At 36.7% G+C, this 24,903-nt stretch overlaps 4 protein-coding genes and 1 long non-coding RNA gene across 11 annotated transcripts in view; 4 read left to right on the plus strand and 1 right to left on the minus strand.

Moving 5' to 3' along the window:
- LOC100180745 (zinc finger protein 595) overlaps positions 1-1,889 on the minus strand; it is a 3,653-nt gene extending 1,764 nt beyond the window's left edge. The window contains exons 1-2 of the mRNA XM_009863162.3: positions 604-1,889; positions 5-424 (exon numbers count right to left, since the gene is read on the minus strand). Coding sequence (XP_009861464.1) covers positions 5-424; positions 604-772 — 589 coding nt within the window. The 5' untranslated portion in view covers positions 773-1,889. The remainder of the gene's footprint in view (positions 1-4; positions 425-603) is intronic.
- Positions 1,890-2,327: 438 nt separating this feature from the next.
- On the plus strand, positions 2,328-7,650 carry LOC113474034 (furin-like). Of its 2 annotated transcripts, XM_026838553.1 has the most exons (13): positions 2,328-2,799; positions 3,258-3,362; positions 3,572-3,679; positions 3,877-4,005; positions 4,219-4,384; positions 4,770-4,942; positions 5,111-5,323; positions 5,629-5,729; positions 5,872-5,975; positions 6,133-6,299; positions 6,470-6,615; positions 6,802-6,923; positions 7,055-7,650. In XM_026838553.1, exons 1-13 carry the CDS (start codon positions 2,602-2,604, stop codon positions 7,189-7,191), a joined length of 1,869 nt encoding a protein of 622 aa, XP_026694354.1. In that variant the 5' UTR covers positions 2,328-2,601; the 3' UTR covers positions 7,192-7,650. The 2 variants fall into 2 exon arrangements, with proteins under 2 accessions (XP_026694354.1, XP_026694355.1); XM_026838554.1 differs by lacking the exon at positions 2,328-2,799 and having other exon boundaries at positions 3,258-3,384.
- Positions 7,651-8,911: 1,261 nt separating this feature from the next.
- On the plus strand, positions 8,912-20,603 carry LOC100175968 (furin-like). 3 transcript variants are annotated; one of them, XM_026838546.1, is made up of 16 exons: positions 8,912-9,274; positions 9,470-9,574; positions 11,281-11,391; positions 12,046-12,174; positions 12,372-12,537; positions 12,723-12,895; positions 13,813-14,025; positions 14,225-14,325; positions 15,141-15,244; positions 15,626-15,792; positions 16,061-16,206; positions 16,391-16,557; positions 17,136-17,251; positions 17,325-17,388; positions 17,861-17,914; positions 18,896-20,603. In XM_026838546.1, the coding sequence occupies exons 1-16, from the start codon at positions 9,047-9,049 to the stop codon at positions 19,546-19,548; spliced, it is 2,697 nt and encodes an 898-aa protein (XP_026694347.1). In that variant the 5' UTR covers positions 8,912-9,046; the 3' UTR covers positions 19,549-20,603. The 3 variants fall into 3 exon arrangements, with proteins under 3 accessions (XP_026694347.1, XP_002123999.1, XP_026694348.1); XM_002123963.4 differs by having other exon boundaries at positions 16,391-16,515; XM_026838547.1 differs by lacking the exon at positions 18,896-20,603 and adding an exon at positions 18,667-18,895.
- A 91-nt stretch (positions 20,604-20,694) lies between these two features.
- LOC113475083 lies at positions 20,695-21,271 on the plus strand. The gene is made up of 2 exons (XR_003396823.1): positions 20,695-20,878; positions 21,129-21,271. It is a non-coding gene; the product is annotated as an uncharacterized LOC113475083 (long non-coding RNA).
- Positions 21,272-22,106: 835 nt separating this feature from the next.
- The window catches only part of LOC100186164 (eukaryotic elongation factor 2 kinase), a 17,340-nt gene continuing 14,543 nt past the window's right edge, over positions 22,107-24,903 (plus strand). The window contains exons 1-5 of one of the 4 annotated variants that reach the window (XM_018815692.2): positions 22,107-22,309; positions 23,112-23,208; positions 23,759-23,803; positions 24,382-24,441; positions 24,836-24,898. In XM_018815692.2, the coding sequence (XP_018671237.1) occupies positions 22,155-22,309; positions 23,112-23,208; positions 23,759-23,803; positions 24,382-24,441; positions 24,836-24,898 (420 nt within the window). In that variant the 5' untranslated portion in view covers positions 22,107-22,154. The remainder of the gene's footprint in view (positions 22,310-23,111; positions 23,209-23,758; positions 23,804-24,381; positions 24,442-24,835; positions 24,899-24,903) is intronic. The other 3 variants (XM_018815693.2, XM_026838550.1, XM_018815695.2) reach the window with 3 other exon arrangements.

Below are 24,903 nucleotides of genomic sequence, written 5' to 3' on the forward strand. Positions count from 1 at the left end.
ATGCGAATATGTTTGTTGTAGTTTGATTTTGCAGTAAAACGTTTCGAACACCACTTACACTTATGCGGTTTCGTGTTGGTATGCATGCGTAGATGCTCAATTAGCATGGAGCCAGTAGTGAACGGTTTATCACAGTACTTGCAAATGTGTGGCTTCTCTTTTGTGTGCAGTCGCTTATGCTGTTGCAACGAGAGCCTGTAGGCGGTTTTAAAATCACATACGTCACAGTGATACTTCTTCTTCCCTCTGTGAATGCTCTCAATGTGATTAGTAAGTCTGTATCTCCTTTTAAACACTTTACCGCATTCCTTACAGATGAAAAACTTTAACTTCAAAGGCTTTGGCGATTTTGCATCATTTAAAGAATGTGACACTCTATTTGAAATGTCGTCACGGTTTACTTGGTTTTGAAAAGTATCTTTACCTTTAAATTAAAGAAGGGATAATTAGTGCTCTGCCATCATTTCGTTTCATTCTATAGGGATACAGGAGACAGATAAATAATTAACTACAGAAGTTTCAAGATTGATATATTTAGTAAAAGCAAACAATCGTATTCTCCATACTGTCTGGTTTAAAGTGTGCAACTATAATCAAACTGACCGGTTAGATCTTTGTGAGCACCGTGATGTATACCTTTAGGCAATTCATCCGCTTCATATTGCGGGTCGTCTTTCTCGTCTTTTTCGAACCTTTGGTCATACGGAACTACGATTGCATTCCCACCTATTACACAATCCTCAAGTTTTCGAACGTCTTTTGTTTTTCTCATTTCTAAACAGTTATCCAATTACCAAGCAATTTAATATAAATACCTAAGTCTAGTACTGCGGCAATAAATGTACCTTCAACACTGTCCTGCAGATAAAAACAGGTTTATACAGCTTTATGTGCCACCGAACTTAACAAGCAACTCATTCCTATTACAAGGGATTTACAGCAATGCGTTAATTGTACTTGACAGTTTCTCACAACTGTCGCTTTGGCAGGATGGAGACAAGACTAATTCGTTTCCTGCGTTAGTTCAACGTATGGATGAACAGCACTGAGCAATACATCATACACGTATAGCTTGGTGGTGAACAGTACTATGCTTACATTTGTAGTGGTTGCCGCGGTTAATTATTTAAAAAAGCGTTACCTAAATTAGCTATAAGCGATTAAGAGATAATACTAAGAACAACGATATATATAATACTAGATAACAGTTCGTTTGCCGTATTGGTTTTGCGCGTATATTTACACCGAAGACCCATTACTTTCCGACGGGAATATAGATACCGTTGATCCCCGCCGATTAATGGAGAGAATGATCTAATATTCTAATGTATTACGCGTTGTGTGAAAACGCCCAATGCTAAACCGATAACAAGCCCCAACACATTTCTGGATGGATTGTGCTACTGCTGGTATAATACGGTTACCCAAAAAACTTTCTTTTTTAGATTGCGTACAAATATATAATATATATATATTCCTTAAAAAAACAACAAAATATTAAAACTGCAGGAACTCAAGCTCAATTAGAACACTTAATATGCTTGAAATCGAGTTTAGATTCCAGACTCTTGACACTAGCACAAAAAATGTTTTCCTAATCGTGCCAAATTTTCCGGTTGAATCATTTCTACCCCTCGAACTAACGAATGTTAATGCTTCCTGAAATAAGCTGCAAGTTATTAACGCTTTTTGACAGTTGCCAACATGGTAAACAACCAGCCAAATCACGCTTCGTTAACCGCAGGAATGCCAAAGGAAACTTTTAGGTTCATAAAGTGACTACTAGAGAAAGGAAAAACCAATGAAGCAGTATACCTAACAGCCTTAGGGCAAACTGTTGAAATAATTGTACGTGGCCACCATTTTGGTGCATCCTGCTATTCGGTATGGATATTTAGGTGATATATTAGTACTGTGGGGTATGATGGGATATTGTTAACACCCAAATCGCATATTTCCTGATTGCTTTTTGAGATGTGGAGCTACGGTTATATAGTTCTGTAAATATTCTGTGTTACCACCGAATTGGCAAAAAACATAATGAAACCATGTCCCATATTATTCCCCCTTTGCTGTATCTTTATCATTATTTAGTTAATATAATCACTTTACAGGTGACGACTGACGACCTAGTCAAATATGCGACCTGATCTGTTTTGCAAATGGTGTTCCTGTCTTGACTTGACCCCAGGTCAAATTACTATGAGGTAATGCAGAAGTAAGGGAAAAGGTTTATTGCTGCAAACATGCTGCAACAGTAAAGTGGCACACTGATAAAGATTTTATATTTGTGACATTGTAAGTTATTACTCTATATAGAAAGTCATTTTGTTTTGGTGTGTATTTTTATCATTCTTTTGTCAGCTGTTGCCTGTTAGCCAATTTATTTTGTTAGTAAGTATAGTGTACCAATAATGAAACTACTTACCACTTCTTCAAGCTGCTAGCAATATAAAGCTCTCTCTGTTTTTCTTTTTTCTAAGACCTTGTAAAAGCATATAAGATTGCATATGATGCATCAGTGGCACCAGTGATTCAACAATGCTGCAGTGTTTGTATTGTTAGAGCTGGTCTATATATAAAGAAATTAAACAGATATAAATGGGGTTTTGCAAGTCTATTACCCAGTGTTTAAAAGCAGGTCCATTATTTGTGGTTTTTCTCATCGTATGCTGTAGAAGCAATGCCACAAACACAAAGTCAGATGTGTATTTAAATGAATGGGCTGTTGAGATATATGGTGGGAATGATGTGGCTGATGAAGTTGCAGCTGCACATGGCTTCGTTAACCATGGACTGGTAAGTCTTGTTTTAAATTTCAATTATAAAGTACATAGGTTAAATATTCTTATTTAAACTTAAATCATGAAGTACGCTATATCTTTTAAAATTACGACTGCACTACAACCTGCAAGTCCTTTTAATTAATCGCTTTAAAATTGAGCAGACAGTTTTAAAATTTCAATTTTTAAAAAACAGTTAAAAGAACATTTAAAGAAATATAGCATGAAACAAATAAAGTGCACAGACACTCATCACATGCGTATAAATACGGGTACTTAAATAAAATAAACTATGGGAAATGAACACACTAATATGGTATGACTCATGTAGAGCATCCTTCAAGCATTCATCAATCTGCACGTTTTGTTTATTATTTATATATATAAGTATATTTGTGTATATACCAATTGTATTGGACAAAAACTAGTTGACTTAATCATAAATTATTTTCAGTAAGATTTAAAAATTTACAGATAATAAAGAGCAAAGATTTTTATCGCTTTTCTCATCCAAAGTTAAAGAAAAGATCATTGGATTCTTCATATGAACATCTTCAAAATCTTCTTACAAATAAAAAGGTGCACTGTCACTTGACAACAGGTCCTTGTTACAATCAACCACTATTTATGTTGTATTTTTTTCAACGAAACTAGATGTTGTGAAATTACCTGATTGTCTGAAATATCTTTTTCTTTTACCAACGCATGATACACTTTTTTTGCCTCCATGTAATTATTGCTTTGTCATATGAGATATGATAGACGTAAGCATTTCGTTTTATTGACAGGTGACATGGGCAAAGCAACAGAATGCAAAGAGGCGTGTAAAGCGAGATCTTGACTTCGATCCAAATACTGGTCCAAATGATCCTAAGTGGTCTCGGATGTGGTACCTGGTATGTATTCCGTGATGTTATTAAATACCCCAATATTCTACTGTGTTTGGTTCAGTAGAGTTGCTTAACAACGGAATTTATTTAATTAATTTAGGATCTTACTAAATTAAGGTTATGTTTAATTTATTGCATATGGTCCACACTATATGATCTATTTTATTTATGATAAACACAGGTTAACTGTATTTGTGTTCCAGGCACCAAGCCAGGACCCGAACATGGGTGTGGTGGAAGCTTGGAAACTAGGCTACACTGGTAAGGGTGTGTCAGTGTCAATCTTGGATGATGGGATTGAACACACCCATCCAGATCTCCATGCAAACTATGTAAGTTAATTGTTAGCAAACAATTGGCATAAAAACAGATAATGTTATTTCCGAACAAGCAATTTGTACAAAAACAATGATGTTTGTATGAAGGGGCAGTTTGCATAGAAGCAAATGATGTTATTTCTAAACAAGCAATCTTCATTAAAACAGTAATTTCTAAACAAACAATTTACATAAAGAATTAAAGATGTTATTTCTTGTTATATCTAGGATGCATCTGCTTCATATGACATGAATGACCATGACAGCGATCCAATGCCACGGGCTACTTGGACTAATGAAAACAGACACGGGACTCGGTGTGCTGGTGAAGTAGCCGCTGTTGCCAACAATGGGGTGTGCTCTATTGGAATAGCTTTCGATGCAAAAATTGGAGGTAATGCTTGTTATGAAAAGCATTGTTATATAAACAGCTGTGTTTTGTACTATTTATAAACATTTCTTTGTTATGTGACAGAAATAAAAAGTTTGGACTTACTTTTTTAGACCAGTAGACTAAATGTATTTTAATAAACAAAAAATTCAAGTAAAACGTTTCATTAGCCACACAAATATTAACTGAACATGCCTGCAAATGATGCCACCATTAATAATGAACAAAAGGTTTATAGTGTTGTAAATGTATGTTACCGTGCTGTAAGTCTGGAACCTTGGCCTAGGCGCTTCAAAAACCTCATCCACCTATAATAGAATACTATGCTGTTTCCTGTATACTGTATAGGGTAAAGAGTAGTAGAGTTAATTGTGTTCCATTTTTTCAGGAATCCGGATGTTGGATGGAGATGTAACAGATATTGTGGAAGGACTTTCACTTTCACACGAAAATAATATAATTGATATTTATAGCTCTTCATGGGGTCCTGATGATGATGGAAAGACTGTTGATGGGCCAGCTAAATTGGCATATATTGCATTGAAACAGGGCGTGAACAAGGTATTGGAAACGATCATTACACAAAACATTGATGCATTTTTACTATTTGTGTTATACATGTGCTTTTATTTGACCTTTTAACGGTTACTTATCATTGTTAAATGGCATTAGGTAATCTTTAAATTAAATTAAATTTTATATTTTATCTTTGATTTTTGTTTGTTCCAGGGGCGTAATGGTAAAGGTTCTATCTTTGTGTGGGCATCAGGCAACGGTGGAAGATACCAGGACAATTGTAACTGTGACGGTTACGCCAGCAGCATCTACACTTTATCTATAAGCAGTGCTACTGAACATGGCACTATTCCATGGTATTCAGAGGCATGCTCATCCACATTCGCTACTACATACAGCAGTGGTAGTTGGCAGCATGAAAATATTGTAAGTAGTACTACATGTATAATAAAGAACACAGACAGATCAGTTTTGGTTTTTCTTGCATTGACTATTTTATACCTGCTAAGGGTATTGGTCACCTATGTGCATAGGGGTCACTTTTTTAACTTTTTTGTCACATTAAACAAACGTCTGGTAACAGTGTTAAAATGCAAGTAAATTCATAGTTTCAAACATCCAGAACTTCATTGTTTAATGTGTTAAATACAGTATACTATGTAGGCGGGCAGATTTTTTTTGCACATTTTGTTTTTTTAAAAGTATTGTGTAATACCGATCGCTATAACTAGGTTACCACAGACCTGAACCATGGTTGCACGGAAAGCCACACTGGTACATCAGCTTCTGCACCGTTGGCTGCTGCAATTTGTGCACTTGTACTTGAATCAAAGTGAGTATAATGCAAAATTGGGATGCAGGGCAAATAGGTATGAAATATCCATGGTTTTAAATTTCTATGCTTTGTCACGCTGATCAAGTAACAGACCACGTAAGGTGCAGTAACCATCGTGATTAAAATTTGCATTTTTTAGTCCCAATCTAACATGGAGAGACATGCAGCACATTGTGGTAAGAACGGCAAAACCTGATGGTTTACACACCAGTGGCTGGATACAAAATGGAGCCGGACGGAAAGGTTAGAGGTGTTTACTTTTTTTATATGTGCGATGTGATTATTCAATGGCTTGAAGAACTGACCTAGGTTCATTATTAGGCAAATAATTTTTTTGTTTTCTGATGTGTTGCTTAAGAAAAAAATTATATACTTTACCATTTATTTTATTTATGTGTAGTGTGCAACTCTTTTGGGTATGGTCTCCTGGATGCTCATGCTATGGTCCAGTTAGCAAGGAACTGGACCACTGCACCAGATCAAAAGCAGTGCAACATTACTGTCATCTCAGCTGAAGAAAGTCCAAAGTTCCTTAAATCTACCCGGTCACTAAAGGTTTCTTTTCAGGTAGAAATATATGTGAGGAAATAAAGTAGAGCGATGCCAGTTTTTGTGTCAAAATTATATTTTTAATGGTGAAGCTTATTGTGGTACAGTAATATTGGTATAATAACAATGATTTTAAATTATAGTCCTTATTGTGTTAACTTCAGTGTGGATGTCATGTCATTGCATAGGTAACAAGCGACTGTACAGTTGGGCAACCAGTTGAGAGACTAGAACACGTACAAGCTGAGTTAACACTGCGGAACGAACGCAGAGGCGACTTTACAATCCTGCTTACATCACCTATGGGTACTACTTCACAACTCTTGGAACCGAGGTGAGAAGAAAAGGGACCACATTGCTGCTTGACTTTTATATGTGCAAAAGAAGTGTAATATTCATATATAAATACCTGTGCACCATGCGTTGTAAAGGTTAAATGCAGCATTGTATGTGTGACTCTTTAATACCACACTGAATTGTCTTAACCCTTTAGATTAATAATCACCTTATTTGAATATAGATTGTACGACAGCTCATCTGAAGGATTCACTAAATGGGCATTCATGACAACACACTCTTGGGATGAGGATCCTCATGGACTGTGGATACTGGAGATACGACAAGGCAAATCACAAAACTTAGGTGTGTTTTAATCAATAACTCCTTGTATTACTATTTTTGAGTACTGTATTCCTAATTTAACCTACAGTTTTGAGTAGCATTTATACTTCAGTTTAGTACATAATACAACCCATCCACTTCACAACTTACAGGCACACTATCTTTATTCAATCTTGTATTGTATGGAACAAGTGAAAGTGACTGGTCACAACCCCCCACCTTTGCTACAACAACTGAACCTACAACAAATAACGCCACAATATATACTGAAACACAAACAAGAGTGTAAAATCAACAAGTCTTGTTTATTGGAGTGGGTAGTGGGTCTATCCTATTATCATCGAATTAACTACTGTTTATGGGCCTAATATAAATGAGTTTCTGACAATATTTTATGTGTATATCAAATATTACAACCAACCACCACTGTCAGTGGTACTAACAAATATATATATTTTCTTTTTTTAAACTTTTTTTATTTTTGTGTTTACTCAATGTAGTTATTTTCTGAAATATTTTTAGTATATCTCTGCACTTGCTATACATATATATCCAAGGTTATAGAGTGACAAAAAGTTATGTTTCGTGATCTAGTGTTTTAGGAGTAAAAACTTGTATAAATGAAAAACATGTATTGCTGGTGCATTTCTTTGCAGTTTTGTGTTACAATATTATTTGCACTTAAATATTAACGCTTGCTTGTCCCGCGAGAGTCATACAGCTTGTCTAAAGATAAAACCATACTTTATGCAAAGCATATTTATGTGTTACAACACGAAAGTGGGCTCTCGAAACCTGCTTGTTGCGACTAAATTCTAGGGGTGAATACCCTAAATTGAATGAATGAATAGAATGGAATATGAGAATGCCTTTAAACCGTATGAAATTATCCATTTTGTTTGTAACAAACGGGCGCTTAAGAGCGACAAACACGTTTCAGTAGAATCGATGTAAGAAAATAGCTAGAAAAAAAAATCTAACTCGTATTTTGATGCAGAATTGCGAAAAACTGCCTCGAGCAAGTTATTCACGATTCTAGGTTACAGCACCGTCGCGATTTATATATAGATGTCGGTTTTGTATACAGAAACTAAGTAATGTAGAGTACATAAAACTGTTGTGAATGTGAATAGTTTGTTTCGTAATATGTATACCTACTATATTCTCTGTATAAACTGCGTCATATTGAACGCAACAGAAGTAAACGCTCTTTTCTCAGAACCGAATGACGTCACAAGCGCTTTGCTGCTGTTGGTGGTAAAACTCCAAAGTCGTTATTGTCCATTCATTCTTTCATCGTCCACAGGTTAACTAGAAATTCTCAGTAGTGGTAGGAGCTGTTGTTGATTACTAGCTGTGTCATATTTCGTGGTTTGCTCAAAGTTTAGTTCTTATTTATCTATGAAGAACTGGAGAATCCTCAAATTTATGCGGAGTATTCAAATGGGTGTACCAGTGTACCACATTGTGTTTATGGTTGTTCTGTTATAATTGTTGGGTAGTTATAAGTGTGTATAGTACAATGATTGGGATTTATATTGGTTTTATTGCCATCTTAATTATTTACTCATTGGCTTTAGTTTGTTGTTGCCTTTCTCTTCTATATGGGTTCTGAGTGTTTTTGTCATTTAAATAATATTTGTTACACTTTAGCCTGTCAACCTGTATGAATGTGTTATTATTATTTTAAGTAACTGTTTTCTCATCAGTCCAATGAATGTAATTTAGATTTTAATGCCCCTTTAATTTTAAATACTCAAATGAATATGTGGGTCTATTGGGAATAGAAACCACGCTTTTGAGAATTTTGTATTTTTACATTGCGTGCGTTTTTGTCAGTTGTTGTTTCTTTTTCTTCTCATTAGCCTATTTTAAGTTTAGGAATTTTCTTTTAGTACTAAAATAAGGATTGAAAAATGTTGTAATATAATTTCTTGATTATTAAAGTTCACATACAAGTTTCCTTATACTTTATAAAGTAAATAATAATTTTTATATTCTATAGCTATAAGGACATATAAAAAGACATAAAAATGTATTAGTGACATCAACACTACAGTGATATATCCGTACTAAGGCTTGCATTTTAAGCTGCATCAAGTAAAGGTGTAGGCTACTGCCTTATACAAAGTTTAGATTCAAGAATGAACTTTTCATTACTCCGGACATGGAATCTTAATATTCACAACTCTATAATAAGGACTTTGAAAACTGGGCCACTGTATGTGGTTCTTCTCATCTTATGCTGTAGAAGCAATGCCACAAACACAAAGCCAGATGTGTATTTAAATGAATGGGCTGTTGAGATATATGGTGGGAATGATGTGGCTGATGAAGTTGCAGCTGCACATGGCTTCGTTAACCATGGACTGGTAAGTTTATTACAGATGTATAATAAATATAAATACAACTATATTTGCGGAACAGAAAGTCTTGCAAAACATTAAACTTTGTAACTCATGCATGGTTTTCAATCTAGGTTATATTGGTAGTTGGTACGTATTTTATATTTCAGGCTTTTCTGTTTGTTTGTAGAATTATTACTAAACTTACAAACCATTACACAGATAATGAAGAGCAAAGATTTTTATCGCTTCTCTCATCCAAAGTTAAAAAAGAGATCGTTGGATTCTTCGTATGAACATCATCAAAATCTTCTAACAAATGAAAAGGTGCACTAACTATGTCTAGGCAATAAATAGCATTAGTGCAAATAAAACCAAATTTTCTAAACTTGTCGACATTTTGATCAATTTAGGTAAAACCATTTTTGGAATTCCAGCTTTGAACAGACATCAGTGATACCATTATACATAGTGTTAATAGATGTTCCATTACATTTTCTGATTATTTTGCTTTTTCCATAAAATCCATTATTAAGGTAATGATTGAAACACCACATAAATGTTCCTCGAATGTAATTTGTTAGGTACACTGCCCCACCATTTCTACTGTTGAAAGATTTTATTAGTCTTTGGTTTCCACCTTCCTACATAATACATTGTTTTGTTCATTGTGGACTCCCAAAAATTGGTAATAGAACCTCGCTCCATGACAATGTTACTTGCGAGTCAATTTCAACTCCATAGAAATCAAAGGATTTGTTTCTCCTTACCAGCTTATCGTAATTGATAATAAACAAACATGACATTCAATAAACATTAAGGTTAACAACTTTACACTTAAGTGAAAATTGCTGACGAGTATAAACATGTAGCCCTAACATTGTTAATTAAAAACGTTCAAAGTTTTAAGCAAAAAGATATTTCTTTGTTAGTAAAAATAAATCCAAAGCTATAAATGGTTGGATACCAATATGTATATAGAATAAGCACACTGATAAAATAAGAAAAAAACAGTTTGTAAACATACATGATTTTTACCATATATATATGCCATGTTTTAATTACCTCACGTTTTCGACTAGGTTATCAGAAACTATTTTTTGACATACACATCTCCACTTGTAGAAGGAAGTTGATTAAAAGTATTTCCCAGCACATGTGATGTGCTAATACTTTGGTACATTGCCACCCTTAGGGTTAATCTTAATAAACATCAAATGCGTAATAATCCATTTTCATATCAAGCATTTGAAACTTGAAATAAAGTTATACAGTTCTGCGGGTTTGCAATGAGACAGCACAGGGACGCACACTTCATAATCAATACACCGTGCGTAGCTTCCAAGATGTATCAGGTCTTCTTGTCAAAGATAGATTAGAAAATCTATTTTTAAAAATAACGGACGGTCGTCAGCGCTTTTTAATTTTTAAATCGTTTCCGTGGCTATAGTAGGAACATAATACTTTGTCTGTGTGTGTGGTAAATCATTTCGGAAACGGCGTGTCATATAAAGTATGCTACGTTTATTTGAATACCTGTGGCCGACCGGTATCAGTATTGTTTTAAAACTACGGTTTGTTCTCTCACGTCTGAAAAGTTCGTGATCGAAATATCACGCTTAGTTAAACAAACATGAACTCGTGCGTTTGCTCAGAACCTGCGTGCATTTTGCTTCATTAAATTGTCTCCCTAAAGCGGACTTAGTTTTTTTTTATTCACTGGTAAATCGTGTTTTGTAACGGGCCAATGCGTCGCATAATTCGTAATTATCAAGGTTTGTCTACAGGATTTTACACGAAGCAGCGCTTTAGTTATGTTTTAAAATATATTTTCAGATTACATTTTACATAAATATCTACTTTAGAAACAAATATGATTGCTGTGATTCAAAATGTTATACCGGTTTAATAAAAGGTTTGATTGTCCTTTGTGGTAACTGATCTGTCACCAATACAATTGGCGGACACGCGACGTCGTTCCACAAATGCTTGATTCCGTCTTATCGACTTATGCATTATCTTTTGATTGACAGGTGACGTGGGCAGAGCAACAACGTTCGAAGCGGCGTGTAAAACGAGATCTTATCGATTTCGATCCGAATACTGGTCCAAATGACCCCGAATGGTCCCAGATGTGGTACCTGGTATGTAATGTTGTTAAATACTTCTTTAAACCACTGTGTGTATGCAGATGCTTAAGCTGTAGTTATGTAAATCTCTGCATTACATCGATTCCACTCTGCTTAATGCCGACTTAATGAGAAGGAAATTACCTTAGAACACGATACACAACTTTAATAAACTGTAAACACGCCGCACCCTTTAACGCTACCAGTTCCTAGTTTACACATCTCTTCACCGCAACGACAAGTCCCCATTCCTGCCGACAAACCAGGGACCATTATGACGTCACGATCGTTATCATTGTCACCGCGCGGTTTAGGGTCAAAACAAAACTTTGTTTTCCTTTTACAACCGCTCTAGGGTGAAGTGTTGATAGAAAACATACTTTAACTAGCGATGCCAGTTTTTTTATGTCATTATAATCTGCATCAAAATAATCGCCATGAGCGTGTAATATTCCCGTGGCAACATGGCTTGCTATCTTACTTGTGGCCTGTAGTATGTAATTTAGTCCACCGCAGTTACATGACTGCGCCCGACACGTAACGAACACACAAATACTACACTAGACATAGCTTAAAGTCACCCTTTTAAGTTAATTCAAATTGTGTCACCTAGTTTGGGATGTTAAATCAAAAAATGACAAAGTAGGTTATGTTGTTATCAATTATAAGGTGCCAACAACGATACCTAGCATGAGAGTGGTGGAAGCTTGGAATGAAGGATACAGCGGCAAGGATGTATCAGTGACCATCTTGGACGACGGGATCGAACATAGTCACCCAGATCTTCATGCAAACTACGTGAGTTAGCCTTCGTATAAACCTCCTGCATGCAAATGCTGTAATAAGCCCGATGTAGCCTACGGAAATCGTGCGGGATATGAACCTATAGAAGTCTATTCATATTCGTTTAATTAGGACACTCCGTGTAGAGTTCTGTGCGGAACAAGCAATTACTGGCTGGAATAACCTTTCTTTAATAGCCGTTGATTTCCCAGGACCCGTTAGCGTCAAGTGACATCAACAGCCACGATGACGACCCGGCCCCGCGGCTCAATCCATCTAATGAAAACAGACACGGGACTCGGTGTGCTGGTGAAGTAGCCGCTGTTGCCAACAATGGGGTGTGCGCTATTGGAATAGCTTTTAATGCGAAAATCGGAGGTAATGCATGTTATGTGTGGACACGGTAACTATAATGTCACTATTTGAATGTACTGTATGCTTTTACATGCACATTAATTGGTCATGGAACCCTGGTAAATCATTAGCAACTAAAAAGTAAATCGAATGAATTCGACTCATACGATGCATAAAATTTTAAACGGAAACGTTTTGTTTAAACACAGGGGTTCGCATGTTGGACGGTGAGGTAACCGATGCGGTGGAATCCGCATCAATCGGGTTAAGACCGGAACACGTCGATATTTACAGCGCCTCGTGGGGTCCTGACGACGACGGCAAGACCGTGGATGGTCCAGCTAAAATGGCGAAGTTGGCATTCGAACATGGTGTAAATCAGGTAAAGTTTTCCCGTGTATTATTTGACATAATAGTGGATGTTTTCATTAATCGAATGTGCTCTTTTGGCCTACTACAGCTTCCGTATCCGTACTTTATTTTTCTCTGCGTTACCTTTATACCGGTATTTTGCGCTTGTTCGGTGTCATTTATCTTGATATATGCCGTTTTTAAACCTCGGTATACGCAAATTAATGCAAGAAAATATTTTTAAGAAAAAAAAGTGTAATATTTAATATACCCATATACTGTTTACGTATAAAAAGTTTCATAGCATGTACTTGGGCGGGTACGACCTCCTAGATTCTAAATTAAAACCGTTTCGCATCTTATCTTTCTTATCCGCAAGGACGGTTATCGTCTCGTGTAATTTGAAACTTCGCATGCTGAAATTTTAATGAGCATGTGGATAGCGTTGGTCTTCGTATGTTGTTAATCCTGGATAATCCATTGCCCGATGGAACGTCACACGGTCTTTGAATTGTAGACCACTGTATTAACGTGGGATGATGTATAATGTAGTTATTTAGTTGCTGTGCTATTCGTGTCATTCGTATAAAGCCCGAGCTCGGTCGTTAAAATATACAAAATGGTACGACCAACGACTGTACGGTTTAGTATTTCCTATAAACCCGTTTAACGACCCGTTACTTCATTCTCGATTTAATACCACACATTATTACTTGTAAACGAAACTTTGATGACGCAATTAAAACTGACGTCGCTGAAACTGATGAGTCATCTCCGTATATAGAGTTGTGTATTGTGTCGTTGTTTCGGACCAAGCATAACCCAACGTCCGCGCTCGGTATAACATACAATGCCTGTTCCAGGAACTGAATGGTAATTTTTCTTTTATTTTATGCTTAGCTGTACTGTACCAACCGTGCATGTTTAAGCAACTATCCATTTATCCAGGGCCGAGAAGGTAAAGGTTCTATCTTTGTGTGGGCATCGGGCAACGGTGGAAGACACCAGGACAACTGTAACTGCGATGGTTACACGGATAGTATCTACACCTTATCTATAAGCAGCACTACTCAAAGAGGCACAAGACCTTGGTATTCAGAGGCATGCTCCTCCACATTAGCTGCGACATACAGCAGTGGTCGTTCTGGTGACAAACAAATCGTAAGTAGCTGTTTTTCTGCGGTGGAAGATAATGAAGCATCTTGTCCACGCGTATAGGATATGATCCCGCAGCGCAGCGCGCCCAATGCATTATTAATGCTCTGTTATCGCGTTCGTCTCGTTCCACGCGCCCAATTTCTTAACCCGCTTGTCCACATTATTATTGTGTCCGTTCTTAATGCCAAGCACACCAATGTAGATAACAACGGATCTCCGGCACGGATGCACGAACACTCACACCGGTACATCCGCCTCCGCCCCTCTGGCTGCAGGAATATGCGCACTTGCGCTTGAAGCGAAGTGAGTATACCAAAATTTCCAATCGGATAAAAATTTCGCCATTATCTTACTGAAATATGACCAAACCAACACCATAAACCGCAAATGCATAATCCCTATTTCATTTCCAAAGTGACCATCGATTTTAATTTCAACACAACGATTCCAATTCCAATTCCAATCGGTTTAAATACCTACTTCACCATTCGAGCCCTTACAAAGATATTTTAATCTTAAAGCAAACAGCCATCATTTTAGCTGCTTTCCAATTTCCTCACTTCCTTCTTAAATTAAGTTTGTGCCGCTTCGCACATTGTTTTGGTCCTAATCAATCATTCGTCGTCTGTATGTGTACACCCATCTGTTTCCCCGACAACCGTCTTATTAGCGGCGACGTTCAACTTAGCGTTGATCAAAAATTAATGCTATTTTTCTCCGAGTGCCTCAGCGTGCCCACCCTTGCATAATTAAGTGACGTGCCCCCGACCGACCGTTCTATACCAGCATCTTCTTAATGACGTTTACTTTTTGAATTCCAATATTGGTTTTTAAACACAACTGCTATAACGATGGCTATTATAGCGTACATCCACTTACGACTTACAATATTAAGCGTTGGCTGTATTGAAAAGTGGTATTTCGGGTTTATGGTAATCTAAATTGCAGCTGTATTTTGAATACATTAATAATGAAAATGTAGTTATCCTAAAACTGGATGAAAATGACGTAATGGAACAATTTTGTGCGATTGTGTCTTTGAGGGTTTACAATTTAACCAGCTTTGTACGAAACAAGGTTTATTTTCGTGAATTTTTAATGCCAACTCTGTCCTACAGTCCAAATTTAACATGGAGAGATATGCAGCATCTGGTTGTAAGAACTGCTAAACCTGATGGTTTAAGTGTGGATGACTGGCAGCAGAATGGAGTTGGAAAGAGAGGTGAGATAAATCTTGATAGTTTTCGACTGTCATGTTTCAAGTGGTTTATTGTGCACTGTAATTGTAGGCAATAGCTAATTTTCGTATATATGCCAAGTCGTGTACGTGGATTTTCTGTAGGTTCAAATAATTTTATAACTCTACCATATTTAAATGTGCTGTAACTTTACTAACTGTAGTTATGTTAATTTTCACAAGTTCCTTATGCTGTAACAGTTTAGGAAATACGGCTTTAGCCAAAACAATATTCAAAGTATATATTACCAACCATTCTATTGCGCAGCGCAGCGTGGCTTAAAGGCAGTTGTTTTAATACAACACATTAGCTCAACCGTTTAAACACACGTGAACATGATTTTCTAACTCTCTTTTCACGCGCAGTGAGCCACGCTTTCGGTTATGGCCTAATGGACGCTTACGGCATGGTGACGTTAGCAAGGAATTGGACTAATGTTCCACAACAAAACCGTTGCAACATATCAGTCATCTCACCTGAAGAAACACCAAGGATCCTGAGATCTACTGAACCACTTCGAGTAAATGTTGAGGTAAGTTGAGACACAAAAATCCGAAAAACCAGAATCCAAATCCGTTTTCGCTTGTTTTGGTAATTTTGCCGAAATTCGAATTTCGGGATTTTCATAAGAATTCATTTTTTCGTTCAATAAACGTCACTTTTTCGTTTATTTACTAACGTATTGCGGAATAGTAGATTATCCAACGTGACTTACATACAAAGTCACTGTACCGGAATACGTCAGCTTACAAATGATAATTACGCCCGCGGGCTGCTGAGTATCATACCTCACATTATAGGTGCTTGTCGGTTGCCCGAATGGCGAGGCAGTTGAGAGACTGGAACACGTACAAGCCGAGTTAACACTGCGGAACGAACGCAGAGGCGACCTTACAATCCTGCTTACATCACCTATGGGTACTACCTCACAACTCTTGGAACCGAGGTAAAGAGAAAGGGGGCCACATTGTGCTTTTATAAATGCTTTAAACAGGGGCTGAAAATTTAAATTCAGAACAGATTTAAATTATTTGGGGGTAATAGGCCAACTCCGGACTCACCCGTGCAGAATTAAAGAGATATTAAATATAACATGCTTATACTGTATATGTCTTATATTTGCTTTACAGACGGAATGATATCTCTGCTAGAGGATTCACTAAATGGGCTTTTATGACAACACACTCGTGGGACGAAGACCCGCGTGGTACTTGGACACTGGAGATACGTGACCGCAATCAACGACCAGTATCAGGTGTGTTTCGACCGGGAGCGCCCCCTATTGAGCACTACGAAGGTATAAGAGTTAATGGTGGGCTTCAGTTGAATCCGGTGCTCGGGAGACGGTAAACCTTAACACGCACAAAACACGCAATTATTTATATTGATAAAATCGCATTTACATCTTACCTAAGATTACGTCTATTTCTGTCAAATCAGTTTCGATCCAACAGCTGGTATCGAACGATGAATGTCTTGACTCTAATTTGACAAAATTTCAATCGTATTTGTCACGCTGTGCAGACACACAGTAATTGGTAAATGCAGTGTATTCGATGTATATAAATCAATACATATATACTGGGATATTAATACAAAAGGTTCCACCAAAAGCAAAAAAAAATAGTTGGATTTCAAATAAGAAACGACTAATAAACCATCGTTAACATAAATTACCGCATACCTTTTTTCTTGGTTTAATTTATTTATTTTTCTTCATTCTTAAATACTTCTTTTTACTAAAGTGGTGTCATTTACACATATTTATATTTATATACATCCATATGAAAGCGTTGTCATTTGTATAAACAAAAACTTCACTAATCCTCCTTGTAACAAACCACTAGTATAACTCATCTACTTCATAACTTACAGGCACATTGTCCTTATTCAACCTTGTACTGTATGGAACCAGTGAACGCGACTGGCAACATTCAACAGCACCAGTATCATCATCATCAACAACAACAACAACCACTCTTGAAGCTCCGGTAAATAACACACATCCTATACCCTTGTATATTAACAGGGCATTTCTTTAATTAACACTGTATTGTTGTCCAGGTTGAAGGCTCGACGACCCTCCCACCACCAACCACCATTAAAACCACCACGACCACCATAGCAGGTGTGATGTTCATTAACTTCGCTTATAGGTTGTTAAACTGATATACAAAACATAACTCTAGAATTTCATACGGTATCGGCACCTTATTTCGTGACCATTTTTATTTGTAAAAAAAGCGTTTTTACCTTTTATTTATTACTTCGGTTATTGTTTTGTGATTGTTAAATGTTAAAAAAAATTATTATTGTTTGTATAATATAGTAGGGTGGGGGAAGNTGGGTCAAGTTTTCACTCAAGTTTCTCATCCTGTTTGGTAGTAAACAAGAAACATTCAAAGTATCAAAAAATCGCATCATCACAACTTCCATAGACCGTTGTTAATTGTTTAAAACCCGACCAGGGGCTTTTTCTATTATGCCCTATAGCTGTCCCGTCTTCCCCACGCCACACTATACAACCTTTCAAAGCCACCGCAATATTCACATGCGGCCATTGCTTTCTCGTTTAATAAATTTTAAAAATTAATCCACAGCTCAGGGATTAAGAAACTGCAAGACCCCCCTTTCGTCCGGCAAAGGTTGCACGGGTACGTAATACATCGTCTATATAATATATGTTTGCTTTCATCAATGTCATTTATGTTTTGAAGTAATGACTTATTTTTCTGCCGCTAATTGCACGTCTGTTGTCATTATTTGTTGTCAACTTTACCAGTTCAATAACTTATTTCCACAAGCAAATATTGGACTAATAATATAACAATTCAATTTTATTCAATATGCATGTAAATTTTATGATAAAGCGTTTCAATTTATCCGATTTGGTCAATAACCCCAAAACTTGAGTAGTATAACCATGTTAAAATATTAACTTGCATTTTTTTTTATAACGGTGAAGTCACATTAAGGATTATATGAGTATGATAATAAATTTGATAATTGCGTAACATTTTTTTAATAATTGCGTAATATTTTTTTTAAATGCTGGAACTGTACAATATTCATAATATCATCCTAATCACTGTTAGAAAGCCACCCTCCCACAGAATCTCTGTGAACGTATGCGCGTATATGTTATAATAATAACCGGTGTAACACATGGTGATGGCGCTTGCAATGCTTAATTGCCCCGAAGAATCGCTTCCTGGTTTGTCAGTTGCTGGTGAAACTGAGCTATCGGCTGTCGTCATCCATGCATGCAATGGTGTGTACAACTGGCATGACTATGTTGTAATCTTCGGTGTGTAGAATGTAGGTATGCGATACATTTATATTCTGAATCACGTCATCCCAGAAACGGTCGGTGGCTCACTAACAGTGCAATCTAACTCCCATATAGTAATGTGTTTGTTTTTGGCTTTTCTCCTTCATCGACTTCTCTCCGACGACGACGACCACGATGCTCCTAATGACGTATTCGACACGAAATTATGACGTCATACCCTGTGAACACGTGACTTTACTCAACTGTGGTTTGTATGTGCTGCTTATTCATTTTGTATTGGGTGACTGGCACCTGGCTGTCGCTACTGTTTGAATCTCGACTTTATTTATCGGCGACACAACAGTCTGCGCGAGGGGCTCGTACCTCAACCCTGTGACCCATGCGTGTCTCAGTGCGTGTCCTCCCGGTCATTACGAAGCGGAAGAACGTGTTGAAGTATCTGTGGTGACGAAACCGCGCGGAGTTATTACCCCGGAGGAGATCAGCGAGGAATCGAGTTTCGAAGACGAGGAACGATTTTCTGGCTATGTCTGCCGACCGTGCGCCTCGCTCTGTCACAAGTGCAACGGTGCTAAAACTAGCGATTGCGTTCAGTGTGTGGCTGGAGCACAGTTCCGGCTTTCCGACAATGCGTGTATAGACAAAGGTGTTGGAGACCCTGCTCACCAACACAATACTCCTGCCTCCATAAACACAGGTTCAAACTACATGTTCCTGGCTATTCCAATGGCAGTGATAGCCTTTATTGGAGTGTTTATAGTTTGCCAATCCCGCACTCGTCCGATATCCAACTGCTTAAAGGGCTCCAAGACACAGTACAAATACCTACCTTCGGGAGACGGGGCGCTGCAAGACCTTGAGGAATATCACGACGAAGATGAGATACCACCTGTTACAACGCGCACAACTAAGGACGAACCGAACGTTCATCAAAACGGTTACTCGAGGATTCAACTGAACGGTTATACGAGTTCAAAATTAAACGGCACGCAGTAACGTGAAGCACATTTGCAGCAAACCTTCCTATCGTTAATCCACAACACACTACGCCGTTTCCCAACAGTTGGGAATTTAAAACCCGTTCAAATACCACAGACACACGTTTGTTGTTTATTTCTCGTGCAATATTAGCTAACAGCGCTCTTTCTTCGCGGACTTAGTTTTAAATCGGCGAGTATACGAACAAACCCCTAAAGTGTTACTTCGGCGAACTGCCTACAACTGTCGAGCTACTTGCGCAGTAACCATCACCACGGGTTGGGTTTTTACAAATGTACCTTGACGTATCTACAACGATGCGAAATGTTGGGTGTGGTAAAATCTTTTTCGCTAATTCCAAGCACCTACGCTGACATGCAGCACTATGCATTGTGATATATATATACCGTTCGCACATGTATTTCTCGCTTAACAAAACCACGTTTTTTTTTCCACGGCCACAATCGTCGCCTATTTATTTTCGTTCTTGTACCCCAGTTGCCTTACACATATAGTACCTGTTATATGCAGTTGGTGTCCACAGCCAAACTGCGAAGGTAGTTTGAATGTTCCTCGCTGACGTTTACTGCAGTCACCCACGCACTTACCCGGTAACAGAATTTAAAGGCGTTTTTTAACAGACCCATTCAATGTAATGTTTTATTGTGCTGTAGTTTTGACCTAGATGAATTTCAATCATTTTTTCAATTTCCATTTGTACATAAGCTTAACTCTGTCTTACTGTTATGTACTGGAGTGCTTGATCGCTAATTAACAAGAACGACAAACAAACAATTAAAAATAAAATTTTAAAAGCAACACCATCATTTTTAAGCACTAAGCTATACATACAACAAATATAAATAGATATCACGAAAAATATAAATAGATACCACGACCAGTACATTTTATTATGCTTATTAATACCCGAGTTTAGGTGGGTGAAGTGTTTTTTTAAAACTACATTACAATCCAAACGTTTCTGTTCAGCACGAATTACACGTTGTTATATCGATCAATTACTGTCTTTCACCTCGTGCAAGCCGCTTCGAAATACACACTTTATTTCACGATTTGCTTTGATTTCTGGATCCAGTGGTAAATTTGGCTTGTGTTCATGGCGCCCTCTATAACTTTAGTTTAACATACCTTTTGTAAGTTATAAAGGGCGCCATGCTTGTGTTCCAATCAGTGTTTACCGATTGACGAACTTTTCCATTGCCGTGTTTTATTACACGCTCCACTGATCCTATTTCTAAAGGTGTTTTCTGATCTGCTGGGAACGGTTTTCTGTGTACGGTAGCACTTTGTTCTTCCCACGTCACTTGGTTTTGTCATGCTCAAGCGTGTAGGTAGTCTAACATACGCAACTAAGTTAGGATTTATTGTTGTTGCCCTATCATTTAAGAATGTGGGACGTTCGTCACCGGTTAAGTTAATAGTGTGTTTTCTCAATAATTGAATTAGGTTGCTAGGTTTAGACGTAATTCATGTATATGAACAGTCAATAAAGTCACAAACACCTTAGGGTTTATTTTTACAGTTAGCAGAATGGTCCAACAATTTTCGTTGAAATAGCAGGGCTACATTTCTTGCAGCCTGTGGGAGGTAATTTCTCTACACCGGACAAATTGCCGCAACGCTTCGCTTGGCCAGACATAGCAAACCGATAACGAGGGCACGAAGTGAGAAGGATAAAGAAAGAAACGATTACTCAGTCGCTTCGTCTGCGAACGTTGAGGTTAGTCCAGTTCATTTTAGGAAGTATCCGGTGTCATTAAGCTGAAGTCGATTTATTTTGCCGTATAAGCCTAGTCAACTTGTATCTTTGCTGAAATCATTCGAACCTAACTGTTCAAATATTATGACGACAGCTCGGTCATGTGCAACCTTCAATGTTCCAAACACATTAATGATTAAACAAAGAAGCCGGTGAATATCCCGAAGGGCCTTATGTCTAAATTCGTCTCTACCGTACGTCCTAAATTCGTCTGAGCTACCGATTAGGAAACGGTTCCGACTAAGCAATGCAGCTCGTTATAGATTTAGGACGGCAGATTTGTATAAAGTGCCCAAAAATGTGTACGACAGTATTAACAGGTTTATTCAGCTGTTTTTGAGGTTTGTTACGAAGCGCAGGCTACGATTTATTCTTTTTAGATGTACAATAGTTTTAAAAAGTGCTATTTTTCTGAAAAAGTATAAAATAGCCTATAAGAGATTGAAAGATATCTTCAGTAACCCGAGTAGTGCATAAACAGATTACGTAAATACGTCATCAGTATGACGTCGACGGACAATACAAACTTATACGATCAGCTGGTCACGTAGACGCAGACAAAATAACTGACCGTGTGGATGTTTGAAAGTGACGTGTCGCGTGGTTTGTTGTAATATTTAGTTGTTATATGAGAGAAAGGTTGGAGCAGAAATAATTACTTCATGGGAACACTTCCCTGTAAGGATGTACAGCTTTTGCTTAATTATTATGGTATGTAATGTGTACTGTTTTATCTGCCTATCCTGCATAATTACATTTCTTAATGCAAAAATTCAAAAGTGTAAGCAATTATGAACAGTACAGATTAGGAGTTATAGATTAAAAGTGTTTAAACACCGTGAAAATGTCTGCTGAAGTGCGAAATGCCATGTATTCCACCACATCTGAGTCGGATTCTGATGATTCTGACTTTGACATGGGGGATGGAGATTTTTCACTATTTGGTGATCTTTCCTCGGGGGATAGTTCAACTGACTCTAAATCTCCAGATGAACAAGTGTAAGTAATTTAGCATAATTTTCAGTGTAATTTATACCTTGTTAATGTGTTTTAAGCTCAATGCAATGTTCTTGTTGGTGTTTGTGTATGTGCATATGATAAAAAGTTTATCGCACAAAATAAAGTTGGGTATTTTTGCAAACAACTACTAATTTAACTTTATACCCAGAAAAAAACAAGTTAAAATAAGAAGCATAACAAAACAGTTAGATCTAATTAATTATTTATATCAAGTAAAGTAACTGTGCATAGCAAGGAGTTTTCTGGAAATATTGCACTGTCCATGGGCTAGGTGTCAATATTTGCACCTTATAGTTAACATTCATTGTTTACCTTCACCTGGCCACTTTGTTAATCATTTAACCACTTAATAGCCACACAGACAATACCTTATGTAAGCACAACTTCCCTCACTGTCTGTATCATCAGCAATACAACCTGTTTGTAGATAATGTAACCAACATTTCACTTTGTTGTGAAGAATAAAAATACCTACTTCAGCAATTTTCTGTTTGCCACCCCAACTTATGCCAATCAATAAATTGAAGTGCCTCTTTTTACTTGTTTCGGAAGTGTAGTGTTCAACCATATCTCTTGGCTGTAATATTTTATAGATCTAGAAATTGAACTGTCGTTAAAACAGCCACAGTTATTTAAAAAAAAATATGTAAATAGCTTTGCCTTAGCTTACAAAACAGTCACTATTAGTGCAAAAAATATGAAGTAAATATATATACTATTTCAAATAGTGGTTTACACTTTTGTTACATTAAATAAACTATTAATTTTAAAATCCTAACAGCAACTCTGATAGCAATTCTAGCGAAGAAGCGAACGCAGAGACTGAAGTAATTGAAGATAATCTGCGTCACATTGTGTTCAGGTCAATGACGAATCAGGTAGAGCAGCAATTTGGCCTAGAAGGATTGATTCATTTCATACTAATAAAGCACATTGTAAAACATCCTATCAAATATTAAGCATTAACTGCATTTTTTAAGAGGATTTTTATGTGCATTTTGATAATGAAAGGAATGCAAACTGAGAATGGTTTATGTTCAGCAATTCATACCTTTTTATGTATCGCAACTTATACATTTATTGTTCCAACTGATGCAGTGTGCAAACATACAGAGTCTTATTCCTTGTTACAGCTTGAGTCTATGGCCTAGAGACTTCACTCATATCCTTGTTAATGATAAACTGCTTAGCATTTTGTATATAAATTTGGTGGGTGACGAACAGTGAGTTGGTGTATACTTACTTAACTTAAGCTTGCATGGCTGATAAAAGGTTTTAATATTTTATATACATTGCATTTTACCCAGTTTTAAAACCACATTGTGTGAACTAGCATGGTGTAAGCCGTCAGACGGTTTAAGTGTCATTAACGTTCTGTTGCAGGCTTTGAGCTTATGCAAATATAAACAAACAATGTTATTACTGTAGATACTAAAGTCACAGGAAAAGGATCTTACAAAAGATTGGAATGAGGTGTTTTTCATGCTCACATGCTTTATAACAAAATTCAAATGCTGTTGTTTTTTTGCTAAGCAATCACTTGTTCATGCTTAAGCTTATACATTGATTTGATTTGCATGCTGCTTCACTTTACACTGAGGGCTTATAGTTTTGCTGAGCAATTATTTTCCTAGCTGTTATTGACATGCTGATTGTGAAATTATTTGTTTATTGTTGATTTCCATAAATTACTTAGAGTAGACATAGTTAACAGCATATGGTGTGCCAATATGTCATTTACTTTCCAATCTATTTCTGCCTGTCTTATACTATTTAGCACATCAAACTTGTTTGACTTCCAACGTTCCAACCCCAACATACATTGCCACTTGCTTTGTAATATTTAGACAACATTTTAAATGTTTATTTTAGCCTGTACATCAACTTCATAAAGTCAAAAAATAAAAAAAAATATATGGCATGCCATTTCACTCCATTTCTAATTTCACACCTGTGTATCACTCACGTTTCCCATACATACTTAGATCTACTGATCGTCTGATGCTAAAACAAACCCTCTTTATTTCTTCTTACTCTTCTCTTATCTTTAGAACTTTCTCATAAGTCCTCACTTATTGCCTCCTTCCCCTTCATGGCCCCAACGCAAAAGGGTAATCAATAATATTTCTGCAAAATAACAAAATTATATTAATTTTTAAAATATTAAAATATTTTGTTTTTTTTTTGTTTTTTTTAACTTTTATGTTTCATTTCTTAATATCTGTTTTTAACACCATGCCATTCTTTTACTTTACAGTTTTACTTTTATTGTTGGGTTGTTGGCAGTTGGTAAAAACTTTATTTTTATTTTTTTTGTGATCACATCTGCCAAATGATGCCATTGTTTACACGATATATAGCCTATGAAAAGTAATTTATTTATTGTTTTGTGTTTATTAAATTTAAACCAATAACTGTTTTATAATCATACTGTAAAAAGTTGTATCTTTTATTTAAGCTTATTCTGCTTAATAGTTGTTTAATATATTGCTATATAACACACAGGTTCGTAAGATCACCAACCAAAACCAACGACAAAAAAGAATGTGGAAGCTTTCTGCTTCTCACATAAC

The sequence above is a fragment of the Ciona intestinalis genome, unplaced genomic scaffold (assembly GCF_000224145.3).
Source record: "Ciona intestinalis unplaced genomic scaffold, KH HT000098.2, whole genome shotgun sequence".
In the NCBI taxonomy this organism is placed as follows: Eukaryota; Metazoa; Chordata; class Ascidiacea; order Phlebobranchia; family Cionidae; genus Ciona; species Ciona intestinalis.